Below are 24,399 nucleotides of genomic sequence, written 5' to 3'. Positions count from 1 at the left end.
TGCAAAACATAGGTAACCATGGAAACAAACAGCGACACATTCGACAACCTAGGAGACAGATAAGCGGGAACATAGGCTACATTCACATTGTCAGTCCAAATCTGATTTTTTCCCCCCATATGATTGGAATCTGATCTAAATTTATTGACACCCACAATATGTATTGCAACTGTTAAAGGAACCGTATGTAAGATTGTGGCCAAAACTGGTACTGCAATCACTTTCAAATTACTGTAGAGCTGTGTATCCCCTCCCCCTCCCCCCTGACTCAAGGTTGCAAGATAGGCTGCATGATCCAGCAGGAACGTAAGTTAGGCTGCTACAAGGAGCTTCCAATGGCAAGTGTCGAATCCTACACAATAAGTTTTTTTTTTCTGTTAATTATGTTTATGCTTCATGAGAGATGTTTTGCGTATTTCGGATTCATAACGAGGTCTTTTAGGTTTCGTGACGTTAGACATTAGACACGTTTTTAGCTGCAGCTGTGGTAACTAGAGCAGAGCTGGCAACCCGGATGCCGAAACACTACTGACTTCGTGATTGGTAGATAGGTGGAGGGTGGAGCATCAGACCAAAACACAACATGACAACATCAACATCAGTTGAGGGCTGCAACTTCACTTTTTAAATGACAATATCCTGGCCGTACTACTGTTGTCAGTGATATAAGTATTTGAAATGAACATGATTTCTTAATGTCTAGTGACATATCAGGGCCATTTTATGATTAATTGAAATACATTTCTTACATATGGTTCCTTTAAGATCCGATTTGCATCCATGCCACTCTTTTGTTTTCCAGAATATCTGCATCGGTTTCTGTGGCAATGATTTTGTGTTGGTAGGCAGTGTAGTTGCTGAGCTGGTGTGTCTTATGAGGCATCGGCAGACACATATGAGGCTGGTATGCATGGCTTTATTACAAGCTTTCATCTCCGCCGGTCTCTGTTATAATGGAATTTTCTGCTCTTCCGCCACTTTGCAACAACACAACCTTGTTTCTGCTGGGACTTTCAGTGCGTTTCCTATAACAACTTCTGATGTTCACGGTACTTACGCGCGTGAGAAAGTCACATAAACCACGATAAATCCGATCAGAGCAGTCAGACTGAAAGGGATTTCCAGAAATGCGATTTGAATAACATTTCAAACCACATATGAATGTAAAAAGGCTATGTTCAAACTGTCAGTCCATTCTTGTGCATATCCGATTGAAATCTGATCAGATTTAACAAGTGTAAACTGTAATAATAATTTTATATCAGATTACTGTCGGATACACAAATAATCATTTTTCGGACTGACAGTGTGAACGGAGCCAAAATGATCAGCAAAAATTATTTTTTTGGCCGTTTACACTTGCTAAATCTGATCGTATTTCAATCGGATATGCACAAAAATCGGATATAGACTGACAGTCTGAATGTAGCCATAAGAAAACAGGAAGACAACACATGGAAACAATGTGATAAACTAAAGTCCATGAAAACAAAACATAACCCTGACAGAGCAACTGCTAATATGAAATTTGGTTTAATATAACCAGTTACTTTGTCTATTTTTGCTCTGCCAACAAAAAATGGTTTTAAACGAAGCAACAACAGATCCATCATCACAGTAGTTGTGTTTCATTCTTGAATTAATCAGTTGTTTGAACAAACCTGTTAAGTGAATGATTTTTTCACTGGAAATATATATATAGTACTCAAAGCAACTGTAGGCCTCTAAATGTGCATTTTCAGGTACATTCAGGTTAGTGAACTACTGTATATGAATATTCTAGGACCTTAGAGTATTTAGAGAGTAGTTTGTCATGTACATGTAAAGAAATGTCAACCTCCTAGTTTGCTGGGAAGACTTCTCAAGACAGTCAAAACCAAGACAGTTGGCTTTAATCTCAATTATAATAATGCTGACATTTTTGGCCTGTTTTTCCACAAGCCATCCCATAACAACATATCCTTAAAATGACTAGGAGAAGTGCCACACACACACACACACACAAACACAAAATAAAAAAATTCACAATTTGTAATTCAATTCACATTGTTTGTTTGTGGTGGCTGCGCTTTGCATTATGACCACAATAATGAAAACACAATGAACCGTGTCATTCTACCCTCTGCTGATGAACACACAGTGTCATTCTATCCTCTGCTGTTTGTCTTCGTTTGTTAAAGAGGGACGGCTACAGTGAGACGTGACCAGACTAACACCTGCAGGCATGTTTTGTGCTTCAGAGAAACTCTCAGTAATGAGTGGTGTCACTTTGCAGTGTGCAGCACACATGGAGAAAGTGATTGTGCCTGCTCTTTCTCTTTCTGTTTCTCTAACAATAGTGTGTTGAGCAGCAACACCTTACATGAACAATTAAGAGAAGATCTTCCATTCTCTCCTTACACAATAAATGTTATAGAAAATCTGAATCAAAACATGTACTCTGAAAGATGAGACATGAACTTTAATCTAATGTTCCTTCAAAGCTCCCTCAAGATTGATTTAAACATTTTCTTGCTTGACTAGGATCTGTCTGAGTAAGGAAGTCCTCTAAAGGCTGGAATGTTTTTTTTTTAAATTGGCGATTAAGATTAATGTCAAACAGATTCAGTTTCACTCTAATTCAGTGGTTTAATGGTATCTTAATCTGTGTCTCATGAACTGCCCAGCCTGACCCTATATAAGGAACAACCCTTATTAGATTAAGTGAACAATCAGGCCATTTCAACATCATGACATCTCACCTGTCTTTGATTTTGTTGGTACGTTCCACTGCATCAATATCCATTCGGATCTTGAACTTGACGTGGTGGGGCACGTCTGTGGTCCAGGGGTACATGTCCATGAAAACCACACCAGCCCAGAACTTATTCTCCCCCAGCAGGTGCAGGGCCTGATGGGTCATCAGATCCTCATCCATGTGACCCACAAACTTATCCAGACTTATACACTGATAAGACATAAAAAGAAGAAGAAGAGTGTAAATATGAGGAAATAGAAAACAATGTGTGTTTGAATGTTGAATCCTTTATGTGCTTGTGGTGACATCCATAATTAAAGTGGATCATATACTGTATAGATATTCAGATATGTGCTATTCGTACTTTTTATTCATTGCTCGTGAAGAACCAATATTGCACAAGCAAGTATTGTTGTCCCACTGTTGTTACGAATATTCAGACAAACAGCACACTGCAAATGTGAATTTTTTATACAACAGGCCATTCAATAAAAAATAAATTAGTTATCAATTATTTACATTTTAGACACAATATTGCCAGTTACTTTGTCTATTTTTGCTCTGCCAATGAAAATAGTTCCAAACGAAGCAACAACAGAACCGTTGTGCATCTCCATGCTTCACTAATGGAATGAATCAGTGTTTTTAAACAAATGATCGCATACTTCCCTACTATATAGTAGGTGAAAAACAGTATGTGACAATCTGAATTCACAGTATTCAAAAAAGAGTAGGCAAAAAGTACCCGGACGACCTACTACTTCCGGCGAGATTCTGAAGTGTGCATAAGATGGACACTTTACTATCCCATGAGGCCACGGGAGAGGATTTGTTGATGACAGTGAAGCAACGTAACTGGCGCAGGTCACATGATAATGACAACATGGTGAATGTAGTACGTCCAGATTACATTCAAACCGCACACATTCATACTATATAGAATGTACTATTTTAGCAGTTATGAAGTAATTACTTATTACTCATTCAAAATAAGTTCCTACTCAAGAGAATATGCGATTTCAGACGCAGCCATTCTGCTGAGTAAATTATTGTTTTTGAACAAATGGGTTTGCCACTTGCCCTACCTACTGCCGTAACAATGTAACTGCAGAAAGAGTCTCTCTAAGATCCCATCACATCTAGAGTGCGCAAACACAGACAAGCGGCCAATAAGAAAATCGAGGACTGGAACTTAATTGTTGTGTAATAATGTGTGTGTGTGTGTGTCACGCTTTCAAGAGCCGAAGCCATTCTCCACTAGGCCTCTCGTTCTCAAAGCGCTCCAATGACATGGGAAAATCACAGAGTCTGTGTTGGCTTCACTGGAGGACTGCTGTACAATAGCTGAGTGAACGGCTCGCTCTCACATCACATGCCACCGCACTAGAGCCGAGAGGCCTCCTATTTCATGTGCACCATATCTAATGGAGTCATTCATGGTAATGTACAATGCCACCAGAGGTCCCGAACAAACAAGTGAATGGAAAGGTTCAATGGGACCCCCCGCAGAACTCACATGTTCTAAACACATTTCAATTCAAAAACACATCATTCACATTCAGAAGCACTCAGCTTGAGATCACACCCCCGAAAAACCACAAACAAACCAAAAATAGAGAATTTCTTTCAGTGACAAATTATGCTCTTCAAGGCAACATTTGAGCAGGGCTGAACGATGACAGCTATAGCTAATGGGCTAAACAAGCAAGGTTTGTTTGTCAAGCACGATGGCTCGCCGCTCGAGCAGAGACAAAGGGAGGCTGGGTCACTCTATGATAGCTTTCTCCCACCATCGCCGTCCCAATCTAATCAATTTGCGGGGAAGAGGCCTCCAGCTTACGGGGCCGGTTGTGGCTGGGGAGGTGAGGTAACAGAGTGATTTGCCCCTCTTGTTTCTCAATGAAGCCCCCTGTCCACAAAAACAACACGGCGCTGGCAAAGGCTGGCTCTCCCTCCCACTCTCCACTTAATCACAGCCGCACAATAGAGGGGCCTGCATGCTGTTGACAGCTTGCTTGTTCTTTTCCCTTTCACCCATCTGGCCACGGTGGGCTCTATATAGCTGTGCTAAGTGGTCTTTCTTGTGGTGATGTGCTGAGAGCAATCAGCACTCCGCAGAACGAGAGCTAAAGAGCCTCATTCTGTGAAGTGAGGAACGGCAAGGATGGTTTGAGGAAATGCTTTACATGCTCTACATCGATAGAACTTTATATCTTCTAGAAAGAGCTGAATTGCATCCTCAAGGTCAAAGGATGCAAATTAATTTTGACTCTATTCATGGAAGATATTTGCCAATATTAACATATTACAGTGCTAAATAATATTCCTTTTGGCTTTCACCGGACACTCCACATGTGATTGTTTCAAATTTATATTATATCAATTATCTTTACAATATCTTTACAGTGGTAAATAATATTACTTTCACACCTGTGGATGTGTCTGAAAGCTGAAAGATGCTGAAATTGGATCCTTAATTTATCCTTAAAGGGTTATTTCACCCAAAAATTCTGTCATAATTTACTCAGCCTCATTTTGTTCCGAACCTGTAAGACCCACTTCCGGGTTTTATGTCAGAATGCCGGCTCATTATTGGTCAACGCTGTTCACATGAGCAGCACGACACACACGTGTGATGTCGACGCAGGAGCTGGCCAATAATGAGGCGGCGTTCTTACATAGAACCGGGAAGCGCTGCACTGTGTTTACTACGTGAAAAGCGTAGCAGACTGACATGGAGGAGAACAGATTGTTGAATATAGTCGTTATTTTTGGGTTTGTTTTTTTGCGCACAAAAAGTATTCTCGATTTCTCGTTGCTTCATAACCTAATGGTTGAACCGCTGTAGTCACATGAACTATTTTGACGATGTCTTTACTACCTTTCTGGGCCTTGAAAGTGGTAGTGGCGTTGCTGTTCATAGAGAGGTAAGACAGCTCTCAGATTTCATAAAAAATATCTTAATTTGTGTTCCGAAGATGAACAAAGGTCTTACGGGTTTGGAACGACATGAGGGAGAAATTTCATTTTTTGGGTGAACTAATCGGTGTTTGGTGTTTTAAGCCCCCAACGGCGCCTTCCAGGCAGCAAGGGGATGGGTAGGTTTAAGATTGAGGGTAGGGTTAGCTGCCTCTAAGGAGCCATTGGGGACTTAAAACACCATCGAGCGAACTAATCTTATTCTGAACTGATGACTGATCTCACCTCACTGTACTGGTTGAGCATCCGAATAGCCTGATCAGCCAGACTGAAGACATTTCTCCAGTCAAAGTTTGTCATGTTCATATATCGATCCTCTGCTGGACCAGTGTGCAGGAAGTTAAGGATGTCTTTGGTAGAGAACTCTGTTTCTTTTAGACGCCTGTCCAAAAAGTCCATCACTGTGGGGTTTCTAAGCGTGTCCTACAGTTGGGAGGAAAAGAGAAAGAAAGTTGGAAATAGAAATGAAGGACAGTGACACACTGCAAAAAAGTATCTTATGCTCACCAAGAATCTGTGATCAAAAATACAGTGAAAACAGTGTTATTTTAAAAAAAAACTGTTAATATGCTATATGTTAAAATACGTTATAAAACTATGTTAATACATTTTAAAATGTAATTTTTTGAAGCTGAATTTTCAGCATCATTACTCCAGTCTTCAGTGTCACACGATCCTTCAGAAATCATTCTAATATGCTAATTTATCTTTATCAATGTTGAAAACAGTTGTGCTGCTTTTTTTTCTTTTCTTTTTTTGAGGAAGCAATGATCCATTTCTTCAGGTTGAACTTTGATGAAAAGAATGTTCATTCATTTGAAATAGAAATATTTTCTAACATTATAATTATATTTACTGTAACTTTCGATCAATTTAATGCATGGTATTATTCTTTTAAAAAAATCTTACTAATCCCAAAACTTTTAAACAGCAGCATACTCTCAGACATTTTTTGAGAATGGATTTACTTATACAGTAGATACCATATCATGAGAGATGATACAAATTAAAACTTAATCCCATGAGAGATCATACATATAGGAGGGCTGTGGATTAGATATTCAGATGTTTGTTGGCATAATGTGGCATGTGAAGCGAGGTGTGTGTATGTGTGTGCATGTACTGTATGTGTGGGTATGAGATGAAAAGAAACAGATATGTTACCCGTATCATGTTCATTTGGACGCTGTTCTGAAAGAACTCCCATAGCTGTGGTCCCACCTCTTCCCAGACCTTACCCATTTTCTGCAACCTCTCTAGCTCCTCAAAAGTAGTGTTGGCCTGGAGAACACACACAATCATGAATCCATATGCATTGTCAGTGTCATACTGTATGTCTACATGGCACCTTAGGGATACACAATAACAAAATAATTGACTCGCAAATGTTCCAGCTCATTGAAACAAAAACAACCATCCAGATGGAAATATATTCCAGTGTAACCCTGACTGTTGAAGCACACAATACGCTTGCTGGATTATCTCAAATTAACATGCAGAAAATGATTATCAGGTTTTACACTTGTGGAGTTCACGCATCTCATATGCTGCTGTTATTAAAGAAAAAGAGAGATAAACCAAATACTGAGACATTCTCAAATTCATGTTCAGGTTTTTTTTGTTTTTTTTTTCAGATTTTGATGAACCCTTTTGAACATTCTGAAGCAATTTTGCAACTACATGTCTACTTCTCATGTCTACTTCTCATAGTAGAGTATTAGTAGACTGTCTGCTTAATATCTGCTAACTCTTTATTGTGATGGTCCTCAAATAGACATTCTGCTAACTATAAGTAACTTTGCAAGTACATGTCAACTTATTCTAACCCTATCAGTCTACTAATACTCTACTAATACTCTAATGAGAGTTAGTAGACATGTACTGTAGGTGCAATGTTATGTATAGTCACAGAGTTAAAGCTACCATCGAAATAAAGTGAAACCCAGATTTTTTGTCTGTACTGTACTCCATTCGAAAGTTTGGGGTCAGTAAGATTTTTTTTTTTTTCTTTTTAGAAACTATTACTTTCATTTAGCAAGGATGCATTAAATTATTCAAAAGGCAAAAGTAAAGACTTTTATAATGTTACAAAACATTTATATCTCATATAAATGCTCTTAAACTCTATAAAAATGCGTCACTGTTTCCACAAAAATATGTTTTTAATATTGATAATAATAAGAAATGTTTCTTAAACACCAAATTAGCATACTATAATGACTTCTGAAAGATCATGTGACAATAAGGACTGGAGTAATGATGCTAAAAGTTCAGCTTTCATGCAATTTATATGCATGAATAAATTGCATTTTAAAATACAAAAACAGTTATTTTAAATTGTAATAATATTTCACAATATTACTGTTTTTACTGTATTTTTGATCAAATAAATGCAGCCGCATAAGCATAAGATACTTATTTCAGAGAAAATCTTACTAATCAACCCAAAATATTTTTGAATGGTAGTATTTGATTTGGTTGACAATGCATGTGTGCGAGTGGGTGGATTTTAAAATCTTACACTCTTTATTATCTTTCTGACAGCCGGGGAATCTGGGGTGTACAGGATCTTCCCCATCACCAGAGGCTTCACTGAATTCCACACGATTTTAGTAATAGGGTTCGACTCCAGGTTCTGTATCAATGCATTACAGAATGGAGCTGTGGGCCACAGAGAGAGTAAATGAGCAACAGAACAAGAAAAGAAAGAGAAAGTGAAGAATAGAAAGTAAAAGAAAGAGAAAGTAAAAAAAAAAGAAACAAACTGAAACAGACAGATTAACAGCTCTCACTTGCTGTCTTGTCATAGGTGTAGCTCTCATGTCCTCTTGAGTTGTTGATGCCTAGGAAAGCCTTGTAGTTGTTGTCCTCGTACCAGTTAAAGGAGAAGACCCGGGTGCCCTCCCCCTCAGGGTATCCGCAGAACAGATCTGACACAGTGGATATCAGCTGACTGAAGGAAGAGGGACCCCCAGGCTGGAAGATGGAGTACACGACCCGCATCAAGTCTTGGGAGCTGGGCCTCTCTGCAAGCTGTGAGAAAAAAGACATTTTAGTAAATGTAAACGTTTTAAAAATCAAAACTATAACAACATAGTATGTACAGATTAATTTATGTATATGGGGTGTTAAATGCAACAGGGCAGGAGAGATGGAGGAAGGCAAGATTTTCAGCCCAAAAACATCTTGAATAATATTTTTTTAATGCGTTAATGACCTTTTTGAGCTTGAATTACCAGCTATTTTAATTGTATCGGAAAGAGCAACTTGGACATTCTGCTAAACATCTATTTTTATGATCCAAAAAAAAAAAAGCTGCGTTTTGTAAACTATGTCTTTAAGGGTATAAATCATTATGGCTGTAATAGCACCACTCTTGAATAACTATAAAATTGGATGTATTCCTTAAAGCATACACTACCAGTAATAAAAAAGTTGCAGTTTCCACATAAACATTAAGCAGAACAACTGTTTTCAACATTAATAATAATAAGAAATGTTTATTGAGCAGCAAATCAGCATATTAGAATGATTTCTCAAGGATCATGTGACACTGAAGACTGGAATAATGATGCTGAAAATTCAGCTTTACCATCATAGGAACAAATTACATTTAAAATCATTTTAAAATGTATTAAAATAGAAAACAGTTATGTTAAATTATAATATATCACAATATTTCACACTATTTTTACTGTATCTTAAATCAAATAAATTTAGCCTTAATGAGAATTATGAGATAATGAGACTTCCTTCAAAGCATTAAAAAATCTTACCGACCCCAAACCTATGAACCTTAGAGTACCTCTTCATTCTTTATTATTTTAGACAAATAGTACAGTTACCAAATGAAAGTTTAAGAATTTGATGAAGTAAATGAAAAAAAAAAAAAAAAAAAAAAAAACTCTTTTAAGGCAAGAGATGTGCCCTAGACGATCACTTACAGTAAGTTGACTAATGGGTTGACCGACCTTGTCTAAACCTCTCCATCCAGGTCAACATCTCTTATCTGCCAGAACTATTCTCAATACACGAGGCAACCTAAAGACGCATCTCCTTGAAAAGGAAATCCCTAAATAAACCTTCATGTACAGTTGTTGGCATCCTGGAGGTAAAAATAAGGTGAGAACCAGGTTTGGAATTGATCCGATTTTGAATTCTGCCATGCATGATCAATCTAATCCAGCTGGTAAACTTTGTATAGAAATAATCAACACACAAAAAAAGAGTTTTTTGTCCATACAATGTCCAATGCTGTTTTGGACCCCAGTGACAAAAGAGAAAAGAAAAAAAGATTAAGCTTGCTTCAAAATACCTTGTATTCTGTGTATTAATGTGTATTAAAGAAAACAATTTCGATTTCTACAACAATATAAAAGGCATCATGCAATCGGATGTTATCTGTGATGTTAAGGGAAATGCATCAGGGAGAATTCCTTTGGGGGGCAAATATTCTCACAGCTGTTATGCTCATATTCATCTCCAGACTGCACCACAAAGCCTAGCAAACACTGCTCTGTGTCAAAATACGAGTGAACGTGAGATCCAGCACTTTTCCATGGGTCGTGAACTCTAATTCACATTATGATAGCCAAAGTAAGACAAACCAGGTCAAGATAAGTGTAAGTGAAAACATGAAGATTTCCATAGAGGCTTTCAGTATGAGTAATGAGTCATTGCTCAACCTCGACTAAACTAACACTTTTACTCCCTACTTCCCATTCATACATTCAGACCCACTCAGCGCAGATGGATTTAGAGATGGGTGATAGCAATAGTTGGCCAGGCTTTCTGTCACCCAAGCAAAAGGGAAAGAAATGTACTCCACCTTCAGGATGTGACCTCAGTGGAATGTCCTTTCGACATAATAATAAAACAGGAGTGATGACACACATGCATGTACACACATGAACTGGTCATATAAACGCGTTCTGCCCTCTTCACGAGATTGTGGTGATTTAACCGTACAACTGAGGCTCTGATGCGATAGACAAAAACGATCCGCACACACGTTCCTGACCTCTTTCTTGGAGCTTTCTGAAGAGCTGAAGGGAAGTGAGGAGCTTCCTGGATGCTAAAATAAGGGTCTTGAAAGGGGGAGAGGAACTGAGCTTTCTCAAGCAGTCTTACCTCCTGAAGCTTGTCAGACACTGCTGAAAGCACTCGACCCCAGAACCGCAGGTCCATCCCAGTCGTGTGATTATCCAGGACCATGGGCAACTAAACACAGAGAGAAGGAAAGAGACGTTTGAGTTTATATGAAACCAAGTAAAAACGGAAATGTCAGAATTTATTAGGTTACAAATCAGTATATAATTACTACACAATTCTAAACGTTTTTCAATAGCTTTATTTTGTCGTTTTAATACTTTTTTAAAAGTACAAATTAAAATACAATACATTACATATCACCATTTAAAGGTGCAGTGTGTAATATTTAGGAGGATCTGTTGACAGAAATGCAATATCATATACAGGGTTTCTGCAGGTTTCAGTAAGTCAAATTTAAGACCTTTTTAAGACATTTTAAGACCATAAAGATTGAAATTTAAGACCTACACGACGCATTATTCAAGTTAGATAGATAGTTACCTCGGGATCATTAGAGTATCTATCTATCTATCTATCTATCTATCTATCTATCTATCTATCTATCTATCTATCTATCTATCTATCTATCTATCTATCTATCTATCTATCTATCTATCTATCTATCTAGGATTATCTGATGTGTGTGTGAGAGAGAGGGAGAGGTAGATTTTTTTATAGAAAATTGTACTTTTGCATATTATACTGTAAAAACAATTATTGTTGATCATAGTTGATCATAACTAGAGAGGAAATGATGAGATGTTTAAGTGACCAGAATTATCACGGTTATCACAGAATCCTGTTCAAAAAGTACTAATACTACAGAATGAAGTCAATTCAACAAGTTTTATGTTGAAAAACAGCAAATAACAAATTGATTAGCATCAATATGCACTTTTTGTTTACGTGAACAATAAAATACCATTTAAAGTGATGGCCAGAATTTAAAAGAGTTTCTTGCAACATGTTATCTACTAACTGTACAAGTTCAAATAAAGTTGACAAAAAAGGCTTTATACAAAGATAAACCTCATATTTCAGCCTTTAAATATTTTTTTTATAAAAGAATGAGTCAAAAAAGATAAATTACTGACATTTATGCATTAGCTTATATTTATTAGTAGTGTTTGAGTGCACCCCCATCCTTCATATTGACTGAGCTTTCAATGTTGTTATGGAAAGGGGTGATTGGTTGGTTCCTGTCACATGACCTGCGGTGCGTTTGCGGCATTCTGAAAAGTTTAGATTTTTTTCATCTCGTTGCGTCTGGTAAAAAAAAATTTGCGCGTCGCTTCAATTATGAGCGCGCTGGCGCGCGCCTACATTTGAACAAACTTGAGCGCGCAAAAGACGCGATATGTGAACGGCCTCTGGCGAGCTAGCGCATATCAAGCCACGAGCTATTGATAGCACGCGAGCGACATGTTGGAGACCCCTGCTAGAGCTCCGCTTTGTAGGCCACAACTCGATACTTTTTTGCTACTTTGTAATAACTTTCTGCGGCCAGCGTTTCTGGAAATGAACGAGGGTAAACACTTTTTAAGACCTGACTAAATTAAATTTAAGACCTAGGATGAAAATCTGGCCGTTTTTAAGACTTTTTAAGGCCTTAAATTTAAAGTTCAGAATTTTAGACTTTTTAAGACCCCGCGGAAACCCTGATATACATAACTATGTTTTCAGTGGTGTTTAAAGACCTTACATAATGAACTGTTATGTTTTTATTACCTTAGAACGAGCCATTTCTATCTACATACACCGCGGGTCCCCTTACTTCGAAATAGCCATTTTGCGCCCGACATGTTTCTACAGTAGCCCTAAACGGACAAACTACTACAGAGCGCGTTTTGTCACTATGTTGTTCTTCGTACAAAGCTAACTAAAGTCAGCGAATAAAACACTGACACGATGTAACAATAATGTTCGCAATAACATATAGTTTTAATGAATAATTAAGTAAACATAATTTATTAATTTATCTTTGTGAAGAAACCTCATTGCTTAACTGGCCACTCTCTGATGTCTCAGACGACGACATCTTTTCCTGTCCGCCACCGTAACTTCTGTTGGTTGCAATTCGTAACCTCACCACTAAATGCCTTTAAAAATCACACACTGCACCTTTAAAGGATTTTTAAATGTTTTTAAAAGTCTCTTATGCTCACCAAGGCAGCATTTTCTTTCTTTTTTTTATCACATGATCCATCATAAATCATTCTAATACACTGATTTGGAACTCAAGAAACATTTATTACTATTATCAATGTTGAAAATAGTTGTGCTGCTTAATATTTTTGTGGAAACCGTGATACACTGATACAACCATGATTTATTAATGAACTTTTGAACAGTAGTGTATGTAAATATATTTTTTATATAATACATTTTTATTTAAATAGATGCCAAATTTTTTTAAGATTTTACATTTTACGTCTATACATATTATAGTAGCCTACCTGTCACCTGTCCTGTTTATGTAACCCTTTAAAAATCAGCAAAAGGGTTATATAAATCCAATTTATTATAAAACAAAATGCAAAAAAACTATTATGTACATAGTTTAGTCTTATTCAGTGTCTTCTTGGTGCTACTTGTGTCTTGTATTCATTAATGGGAGCATCTCTTGTCACTGTCCAGCAATAGTCTGCAAGCATCTATGGGCTCCATTTGCTCAATTTGAAGTTATCTGCATTGTTCACACAAGTGCATTGCATCTCTGTTCACTTTGGCTAAACAGAAATGTGTCACTTTGCAAAATCAAAAACTGACAAAAAAGGGAGCACAGCCTCACAGAGTTTAGCGTTCAACCTTAATTAAACGCACCTGATCCGGGCTCATCAAGTCCTTCAGGCTTATTTGAAAACTACAGGTACTGTATGAGTTGGAGCAGGGTTGGAACTAAAGCCCCAGGAACTGAGTTTTGCACCCCCTGCTGTAAGATTTCTAGAGCTGATATAGGGCAATTTGCTCAGCAGAGTGATCATGGTGATTGCATCATCCATGACTTACCATGATTCAATTCATATCATGTATGACGGAATACCAGGTTCAGATTTTATTATTCATTGTTTTGCCTAAAAATCAAGTACAGTCATATATATATACAGTACCAGTCAAAAGTTTGGAAACATTACTATTTTTAATGTTTTTGAAAGAAGTCTCTTATGCTCATCAAGCCTGCAGTTAAAAAACAAAAAACAAAAAAAACTGTAATATTATGAAATATTATTACAATTTAAAATAATGGTTCTCTTTTTTAATATATTTTAAAATGTAATTTATTTTTGTGATGCAAAGCTGAATTTTCATCAGCAAGTACTCCAGTCTTTGGTGTCTTATGATCCTTCAGAAATCATTCTCATATGATGATTTGATACTCAGTTATTATCAATGATGGAAACAGTTGTGCGGTTTAATATATTTTTTTGGAATACTTATTTACATCAATGATGAGTAAAACGTTAACAGCATTTATTCATAAAAACAGCATTTATTCAAAATAAAAACATTTCTAACCATATAAATTGTTACCATCACCTTTTATCAATTTAACGCATCCTTGTTGAATTAAAGTACTAATTTCTTAAAAAAAAATAGTTATTGTTCCCAAACTTTTGAACGGTAGTGTATATTGTTACAAAAGATTTCTATTCTAAATAAATACAGTTCTTTTTAACTTTTTATTCATCAAATAATCCTGAAAAAAGTATCTCAGGTTATAAAAAAAAAATTAAGCAGCACAACTGTTTCCAACATTGATCATAAATCAGCATATTAGAATGATTTCTGAAGGATCATAAGACACCAAAGACTGGAGTACTTGCTGATGAAAATTCAGCTTTGCATCACAAAAATAAATTACATTTTAAAGTATATTAAAAAAGAGAACCATTATTTTAAATTGTAATAATATTTCATAATATTACTGTTTTTTTTTTTTTTAACTGCAGGCTTGATGAGCATAAGAGACTTCTTTCAAAAACATTAAAAATAGTAATGTTTCCAAACTTTTGACTGGTACTTTATATATTCATAGATCCAGTTAAAGATGTATTTTAGTGATTTCCGGTGATCCATTCCCTTTATAACTCACTTATCCTCTGCCATTCCCAAGTCAAGGCTCGTATACTGACCCAATAGCATATCATTCTCAGTAACCAAGAATAAGTAAAGTTTGACTACATTTATTTCAGAAGCATTTCAGCTGTAGACCAGTGTAATTAATGGTTTATCGTTTATTGATTAATTACAATGATCTTTAATAAAAGTAGTGAATGTATTTCCTCATTGCATTGCTGCTTGTTTAAATGTAGACAATTTATTGGTACACATTATTCCAAATAAAAAAAAGTTGCCTTCATAATCTTTTATAAAAATATAATAACTTGCTCTGCCTCTTCCTCTGAAATGATTTGATAATGTTTTACCAAAAACAAAACGTTGTTTGGGTACTTTTCTAACAAATTCACATTCAGGTATGGATCCATTCTGATGTGTGAGGCCCACACCACAATGGGGTGAGTCAGTGTTTAAGATATGAGTAGAGATGCAAGATTAGCAACAACTTTTTCCGAAAGCTTAACATCATCACGAGACGGTAAAACTGCTCAAAGAACCGCAACTGCTTCTGCAGTCCTTATCACCGCGAGGGTGTGTCTTCATTAATCTAATTAGTAAATTAGGCCAAGCAGTGTCATCATGCTAACGCTACCATCTGCTTTGGCCTAACCCTGGCTGAACCTCAGAGAGAGAGAGAGAGAGAGAGAGAGAGAGAGAGAGAGAGAGAGAGAGAGAGAGAGAGAGAGAGAGAGAGAGAGAGAGAGAGAGAGAGAGAGAGAGAGAGAGAGAGACTAAGAAAGAGAAAGCTGATAAGTAGTGTTGTTTCAGCAGTGGTATTCATAGGTCTCCTAAAATCTAACAACAGGTAAGTAGGTCTGGCTCACGATCCACATTCTTAGTTTAGTGCGCCACCTGCCAACACTTATGATGTGTTTAGAACAGCTTTTCCATAATTCCAAAACATGTGACACATCAGGTGACATCCGTACAGCTCCTGTATACAACATACTGGAGTACATTGATGAAAGTTAATTACTGTTGACTCTGACCTAAATATTTCCAAACTTTATGAAAAATATTTAAATTTCCCTGAAACAAAACATACCGGTTTAAAAATGTATAAGGCAAACAGAGAGTGAGTTACAGAGAGAGTACAATATAACACCCCGTGACCATTTAGAAACATTTCGAGATCTAAAAAAAACATTGGGAGCTTACTGGACCCACAATTAGGCTACAGTTGAACTATTCTGGTTGTATTATATATATATATGTGTATATATATATATATAATAACTATTTAACTTTATAACTACTCTATTATATTTATAAATGTGTAAGTTGTTATAATGTCAGTATAATTTAGTCTTTAATTTACCATTCAAAGTTTGGGCGTCGGTTTAATTTTTAACGTTTCTGAAGGAAGTCTCTAATGCTCACCAAGACTGCATTTATAAAAATAAAAATAATATAAAAAGTAATATTTTTACAATTTAAAATATCTGTTTTAGCAAAGCTGAATTTTCATCATCATTACTCATCTTTAGTGTCACATGATCCTTCAGAAATCATTATAATATGCTGATTTGATGCTCAAGAAATATTTCTTATTATTATCAATGTTGAAAACAGTTCAATACTGCTCAATCATTTTTAAAAACCGAGATACATTTTTTCAGGATTCTTCGATGAATTCAAAAGAACAGCATTTTTTTAAACCAATTTTTTTTGTGTAAGAATGTGAACATATTTACTGTCACTTTTGATCAATTTATTGCATTCTTCCTGCATAAAAGTATTAATTACTTTCAAAATATTGGAGTGGTACATCATTCACATTTTATGTAGTCGGCCTTGAATGTAGTTATACACAACATTTTCAATACATTTTTTTTTGGAATTATAATTTTCAGGCATTACATTTGGTCATATTTTGGGATTGAATTACATCTCATTTCTCTAAACACCAGTATAACAGTGCGGCATGTGAAAAGAGAAAGTGTCAAGACTGACCAGTCGGAAGAGCTTGAAGAAGTCTAAGTTGGCATAAAGTACATCCTCGATCTTCTGCAGTCTCTGCTGGGAAAGGGCACACATGGCGCTGTGGACCCCGTACAATCCTCTGCGGCTGGGGAAGATGAGGAATCGCTCCAGAAGAGCCTGACTGCAGGCGATCTCCTTCAGAGTCAGATCCGGGACACCATATGCAAACTGGAAACACAGATTTTTGGGCAAAGTTCAGCATGTCCAGAATTAAAGCTTTGCTTAGTGAAGATGAGACTGCCCAGAAGATGTTGTTTTTATTGCTCAGTGGTTATTCTTACATAGCTATGAAAAACTAATTTCAATCAGTTCTAAGTTACATTATGTTCGGTTGGAAAAACTTTGTTTTGCATAAACTATACAAAAAATAGACACAAATGAGACATTGGTTAACATTATAGTCAGAGTATAGAGATATAGAGATTTACATGTTGTGATTTGTATAGTCACAGCGTGTACAAATATTAAGGTCACATGAGACACAGCCATCTTCTAACCGTATACATACTGGGAACTATATTCTCAGAAGGCGAAGCACTGCTACTTCTGCGGAGTGATTTACTCCAACTCTGAGCGAACTCTGCTCCTCACCACAGGGCTTCTCAGTTTCTGCGTGCAAATCACGGTTAGAAGATGGCTGTGTCTCATGTGACCTTGTTATTTGTACACGCTGTGACCATACAAATCACAACATGTAAATAGGGAAATGTTGGCGTTATTTTGTCACTTATTGGGAGCAGTATGCTAGCTGGAGCCATTTACCTCCAGTCTTTGTGCTAAGCTAGGCTAGCGGTGGGTGCGTCAGACAGAGTTACGGCACGCACGGAGATGAAAAGGGTATGTATGGACTTATCTAACTCTGGGGGATACGGTGAATAAGCTAAAGTCCCAAAAAGTCGGCGTGTTCCTTTAAGCCTATTAGTGAATGTTTATGAGCAGTAGAACCAATTTTGTTTTATGAACCATATTCATCCACACAGTCATGTAGAGCCGAAGCACAACCAAACAATGTTCTTCTGCAAAATGCATACAGTTTTGTTTTATAACCGCTAGAGGGCCAAAAGTTACATACCATACCTTAAAAATTACTATAATTGTTTACAGTGTAAGACTTTTTGAAACTCTAGAGGGCAAAAATAATATTACTGAGGTAATGTTTTTCATAGGAAGACATTTCTGAGAAGCATCTCTATTAAGTTTCATTGCTATCTTGAAAAATGGGGTTTGAAATTTTTTTTCATTTGTGTTGAAGAAATCATTCAAATACAGATTTCCAGAAATATCTCTCTACTGTACATTATGCTGTGTATCACAATATATCGAGATGCACTTAGCAATGTGTAGGATCAAAGCAGTCTACTTAAGAGTGCTTAAAATCACTGAGACAATGGACTGCACAATAAATCAGCCTGTGTGTGAGAGGCCAGCGTGAAACAAAAGAAGACGTACGTCACCAAGACAATGACATAGAACCTCAGGAAGGGCTCTCAGTGACTGTTAAACACCATAAAAGACAACAAAAACCCACTAGATTTCGCTGGAAACATCTAGTGAGTCCCGATAGGATTGTATGAGGATGTGACGGCGTGGCAAGATTCTTGTGGACGTGGAAGCTGATCAAGCGTTTATGAAAGCAAACGTCTCACAAGAGAAGCAGCCACTGAGCTATTGAAAAATAGTAGCCTAAAAAGTTAAATTTGACACAACTTACTTGCTCCACCCGCAATAGTGCACTTGTAAGATCATTCACAACAGCTACTGAAAGCCCAGCGTCCCGCAGTAGGAATGACGTTAGACTCTCGTCGTCCTTCAAAATGTCCTCCACTTTCAGTCCTTTACCTGAGAGCACAGGGGAAAGGAAAGAACATGGAGGGAAATATATGATTAAACATCAATGTAGCCTACGTGTGTGAGTACATAAAGGGGAAAAAAATCACAGTGTCAGTATTGATAACTAAATTTGTACAATGAAAATGTAAGAAAATGTGTGTGCCTATGCAAAACTCGCTGCCATTGTTCACTCAATTTATTGTCCAGACAATAAAAGACATAAAATAAAGGTCATAAAAGATTTGTTTTAGATCATAAAAATTGCTTTCTTAAACTAAATCCTTTAAAACTTTTACATGAGATACAAATATTCCCCTTTTTGTGGCCTAGTTACGTACATGTGAAACGGGAAGAATGCATTCCACACCTTCTTAACTAAAGCACTCTTAACATTGCAGCAGAGTGCTGACCAGCGTGTATAATGACTTTGACATATATTCACTCAGAGGACAAACTGTGCTGACAAAGTGCTTCAATGGATCACTTGATCACTGAATTCTTTGCTGAAAGCTTTGTCGCTCAACAGTATATACTCTGTGCTGAAAGGTTACGACATGGGAGTCGTGTGTGGAGAAAGTGCTGACAGATCCAACTAATTCACTGCAGTTAAAGGTGTTCAGAGATATACTAATAGGGCTGTTACTTGTATAAAAGATTTGATAAGACATATTATGAAAATGTATTTTATGTGACATTAAAAAGATGCAAATGATCACTGTGACAAGATATTTTTCCAAGTAGGATGTGTCCCTGGATCAAAATCCTAATTGGTCCTAGAACATTTCTGGAATAGGCCTAAAAGTAGACAAGATGCTTATGAATAATACTTAAATTTTCTTTTATGAACTTTTATGAGAGTTGTTGTAGTACAGCACATTTGTGAGTCTGCTCAAGCTGTCGCCTCCTCTTTTCACATGCAATGCAGTACGTAACACAAATGCAATTGCTTGTCGCTCTGTAGGCATCTTACAACAGTTCCCACACAAGTGATTTTATAGATTATCATGACAGAATATGCTAATCAAAGACTCGAAGATAGTTAACTCCACATCAGCAACATAAATTGCAGAAACGTCCTGTTGCATTCTACATGTTGTCACTTCTTTTTGAGTCTCTTCATTGTTGTCCGACTCCAGTTTAAACATAAAAGGCAGAACAGTTTCTGACATTTTAGAGCTTGTCTGAGGTAATCGAAGATACTAATACACACAAGCTCTTGAAGCCCTGCCCTCTGTGCTGGGAGCAACAGCTCATTTGCATTTAAAGAAACACGAAACAATATGTTTTTACTGACCCTCAAAAAGGGACAATTTTAACACGCAGTAAAAACATATCTGTGGGGTATTTTGAGCTAAAACTTCACATACACACTCTTGGGACAACAGAGACTTATTTTACATATTGTAAAAAGGGGCATTATACCACCCCTTTAAACACTGATAAAAAATAATAAATGTTTCTTGAGCAGCAAATCTTCATATTAGAATGATTTCTGAAGGATCATGTGACACTGAATACTGGAGTAATGGTGCTGAAAATTCAGCTTCGAATCACAGGAATAAATTACATTTAATTTATTAAAATACATTATTTAAAAAAAAAATTAAAAAAAACATTTATTTTAAATTGTAGTAATATATATAATATATTATAAACAATATATAATACTGTTTTTGACATATTTTTAATCAAATAAATGCAGCCTTGGGGAGCATAAAATACTTTTAAAAACAGTAGAGTACCGGTAATTATATTAAAAAGAGCCATTCAATAAAATTTCACCTCATGTTCCACAGTAGAAACAAATTCTTACATGTTTTGAATGACATGGGAAATAATTTCATTGCTAGGACTATATTTGACAGGAATGTTGTCCCAGGACAAACAAAATATGTTAAGAAGAGAACACATCCTATTTAGAAAAATCTTGATCACTGGACATTTTCCCAAAAAAAAAAGACTTTCCCAAAGCAGAAAAATTCACATCATCTATTAAGAAAGACTTGGGTTTTCCCTCACACTATAAGGACTAGTCATCAACCCATTAGAGGGAGTAGGAAAGGGAAACAGGTATAAGAGGAGTGGAAGCACAAGAGAGGAAATGCCCACTCTCTCCATTCATCACTCAGATCCATTAAAGAGGTCCCATCAGTTCCTCTGAGGGCCAGGTTATGGGTCAGACAGCAGACCCTACCCACGCTCTACATACCTGCCACCAGCTCAGGATTGGTGCGCAGTGTCTCCATGAAGTTGCTCATGATAGTGACTTCATGCCACAAACGACCAAGCTGACGGAACTCAGTGTCGTTGAACAGCAGCTCCTGAGAATCCATGTAAAACCGTGCCAGTCTAAGGAGGGTATAGAAATGAGTAACAATGATAACCTGGAACTGGGATTGGAAGTACATTAAATTAAAAACAAGGTTCTCTCAAAGTTATGAACAAACATTCTTCCAGAAAGATAATAAAACATTCGTTCATGGGTATCTGGTCTTTCTAATGTTCTCAAAAACTTTCGTCCATGGAATGTTTTTAACTGAAGCGTTTAGTTGATTGTTCACCAAATGTTTCATTATGTTATAGGAAAACATTTAAAAGTAACATTCCCATTATGTTTTCCCATTAAGTTTATATAACCAAGAAAAAAACAGTATTAAAACATTTAAAAATGGAAGAGAACATTTAGAAGTAACATTTTAATAAGCAAAACGTTTATAGAACATATTTTTTTTGGCTGGGTCCCACCATTTTGTGGAATTAACTTCCATAAAAAAAGCTTTCTTATTGGGATAAGACTAAATTTACAATCCTAAAATGTTAGTTGGACCTCCTGCAAAACTCCTCTGCATGGGAAGACACATTTTTCATCTAAACTGAATTGTGTCAGATGACTATCTCTGAACGCCTACACAACACAACATGTGCTAGATAGGAAAATCTTCCAGATTCGAGCTGTGGAGGAGCGTCTGACTCACATGGAGTTGTGGTAGTTGGAAACGACCCCAGGCGACTCTCCTCGGGTTTGATGGCGAAAACATGGGTTATTAGCATTGCAGAAAATCCCTTGGATCCAAGGCAGGATTCCCGTTGAGGGCATAGCCTTGCTGGGAAAATGACCTGCATTTACAGATATGATGAACAGACAGATGTTGTTGGAAACTTTTTGTTATTTAAAAACTCTTATCATTATCAATATGTGGCTGTGAGTGTGACATTGCACAACCGGAACTAACTAAATACGTTAATGTGTATTCTTACATTCATGTTGGCGATACAAGGGATTTGCTTTTCGTAGCCAGACAAGTCCAATGAATAAAACCACAGGCCACAGAATCTCAACCAGGAAGCGAATCTGCACACACAACAAGAGAGCAGTATGTTCAGAAACACGTCAGATCTGAATGTAGGATTGTAGCAATGCTGGTAACACTTTGTAATACAAAAAAAGCTCAGGTCGTAAACATCATCAACTAACAATAAACAATACTATTTTTACTATTCACATTAATAAATACTGTACTATTTAAAGTATTTATTACTTTATAAAATGTTATTTTATACATTAATGCATTTGTACCATTTCAAGTTGTACAAACTAAAACAATCTAACTATAAATTAAAAATGAAGATGATAAAACTGAAATGATACTTCTTCACCCCCTATACTCAAAAACTTTTGTTTTTATTGAAGAACCTTCTGAAAACACAAAATGAATCGTAGGCTAGTTAATTCATTTATATCATTTATTTGATCAATACTCTCAGTTTCTGATGGTAAAAAGTTTTATAACAAGCAGCTTTTGTCATAATTACCACAGAAATACGGGAAATATCTTACTCTGTGGGCCTCGATTACTAAATACTGTAATGAATTACTGTTCTTTGTTAGGTCATAAACACATAGCCTAATGGATTAATTTGAAAGAATTAAAGGATGCACAATAACTATACAGCAATTTTAAACAATAATTATTTTCATGTTATGGCTATTCAACTGATAAATGGCCAATATTAAAATTCTATACTATTTTGTCTAAATAAATGGAAAAGAAAACAATAAAAACTAAAAAAAAAAAAATGAATTTAGCCTAAGCATTAACATTTTATACAGTATGATCAAATTGATATGCATTTGCAGATACAGATTCATTTTGAGATAGGGGTAGGCCTAATCTCACTGTAAAAATTTGCAAAATGAGGATGTAGGCTAACATTTGATATCAAATATTGACAGGTAAATCTAAATAAAATTCTCCAAATTCGCAAATGAACGATTTGGTACCAGTACTATAGAAATCATGCATAAACCGTACTGAAAAGTGTTGCCCTGATGTTAAACAGTCGACAAAAAAAGTACAAACATTATTTACTAAAAATATATACTCTAAAAAAATGCTGGTTTGTTTGTTAGGATCAAAATTTTATCAAAACCAAACCGCTGGTTTATTTTTTTTTTTTTTAATTCAATTGTTTAAACCCAACGGTTGGGTTCATAGACAGTATAAGAAGGGGTTCATCCATATTTGACCCAAACATTGGGTTGAATCAACCCAGCTTTATCCATCACTCAGTTTTCCGCTTCAGTCTTATATTTTGGTTTTATGTGGTATGTCACACCTCATTGCCTAAATCCTGCACTCATAACCAAATATCTGAGGCTTATATTAAATTATATAAACAGAGCGCGCTAAATATAAGCTGTCTTTCTTGAGGCTTTAGAAACTACAGCCTGCGATGATGATTGTTTTGTGTCCCGGACTCCGTTGAATCGGTTAATTGTAGGCTACCTTTTGTCTCTTGCGGAGTGTCCAGTTCTTCCACAGCAGCAGACGGATCTTGCTGCTTGTGTTCATGGCTCCAACTCAACCCCTTGCAGGGGTCACCAAAACACAACAAACCTGGCAACACATCACACACTACACTCTTACCTGAGAGAAAACTTGCAGAAATGTTGTAGCATATAGTAAATCAATCAAGTGACAGATAAATACCGTTAGCATTGTAGAGCTTTACATGTGACCATGTGATCAGATTTTCGACGACCAAAGTCATTCCTTTATAATTTTATATATATAAATAAAAAATTAAACAGCAGTTTTAGTGCTTGGAGACTTGTTTGTTAGTCATGTGAAATTGGGTCACAAATCTTTAAAGGAAAATGTGGGCCTAGCATTGAACCACTGAACTATTTTGAGCCACAGCAATGACTACAGCAAGACCAAAACAGTCACAGACAGAGCTGTTATTATGTCTGTAAGACATCTAATTTTCCACAGTGATCTTTTTACACAAACACTGATTAAAGCTCTTTGAGTTCAGGTTCAGATACAAATGTTTCATCTTACAGAGTCTCTTTTGACAGTTATATTACAAGTATACTTGATGATGATAGAATTAAAATGCCTTATTTCAGGTATAACATGCTATTCTCTACCGAGGCCAACAACTTTAACCTGTCGTGAATGTACACTGTTCAAAGGTTTGGTGTCAGTAAGATTTCTTAATGTTTTTGAAGGAAGTCTCTTGTATATGTATATAAATATGTATTTTCAGCATCATTACTCCAATCTTCATTGTCACATGATCCTTCAGAAATCATTCTAATATGATTATTTGCTGCTCAAGAAACAGTTATTATTATATCAATGTTGAAAACAGTT

The 24,399-nt window shown here is 36.3% G+C and overlaps 1 protein-coding gene across 1 annotated transcript in view; it reads right to left on the bottom strand.

Annotated features, from left to right (window-relative positions):
* abca4b (ATP-binding cassette, sub-family A (ABC1), member 4b) overlaps nucleotides 1-24,399 on the bottom strand; it is a 51,995-nt gene that overhangs the window by 27,187 nt on the left and 409 nt on the right. Inside the window, exons 2-13 of the mRNA XM_081374350.1 lie at nucleotides 23,527-23,637; nucleotides 21,998-22,091; nucleotides 21,715-21,856; nucleotides 20,949-21,088; nucleotides 18,621-18,748; nucleotides 16,880-17,077; nucleotides 10,847-10,936; nucleotides 8,509-8,749; nucleotides 8,238-8,377; nucleotides 6,881-6,997; nucleotides 5,942-6,139; nucleotides 2,742-2,947 (exon numbers count right to left, since the gene is read on the bottom strand). Of these exons, the coding sequence (XP_081230476.1) occupies nucleotides 2,742-2,947; nucleotides 5,942-6,139; nucleotides 6,881-6,997; nucleotides 8,238-8,377; nucleotides 8,509-8,749; nucleotides 10,847-10,936; nucleotides 16,880-17,077; nucleotides 18,621-18,748; nucleotides 20,949-21,088; nucleotides 21,715-21,856; nucleotides 21,998-22,091; nucleotides 23,527-23,592 (1,760 nt within the window). The 5' untranslated portion in view covers nucleotides 23,593-23,637. The remainder of the gene's footprint in view (nucleotides 1-2,741; nucleotides 2,948-5,941; nucleotides 6,140-6,880; nucleotides 6,998-8,237; nucleotides 8,378-8,508; nucleotides 8,750-10,846; nucleotides 10,937-16,879; nucleotides 17,078-18,620; nucleotides 18,749-20,948; nucleotides 21,089-21,714; nucleotides 21,857-21,997; nucleotides 22,092-23,526; nucleotides 23,638-24,399) is intronic.

The sequence above is a fragment of the Scardinius erythrophthalmus genome (assembly GCF_964197995.2).
Source record: "Scardinius erythrophthalmus genome assembly, chromosome: 9".
Lineage (NCBI taxonomy): Eukaryota > Metazoa > Chordata > Actinopteri > Cypriniformes > Leuciscidae > Scardinius > Scardinius erythrophthalmus.
The sequence above is the reverse complement of the archived record's forward strand: the minus strand, read 5'-3'. Positions and strand labels throughout refer to the sequence as shown.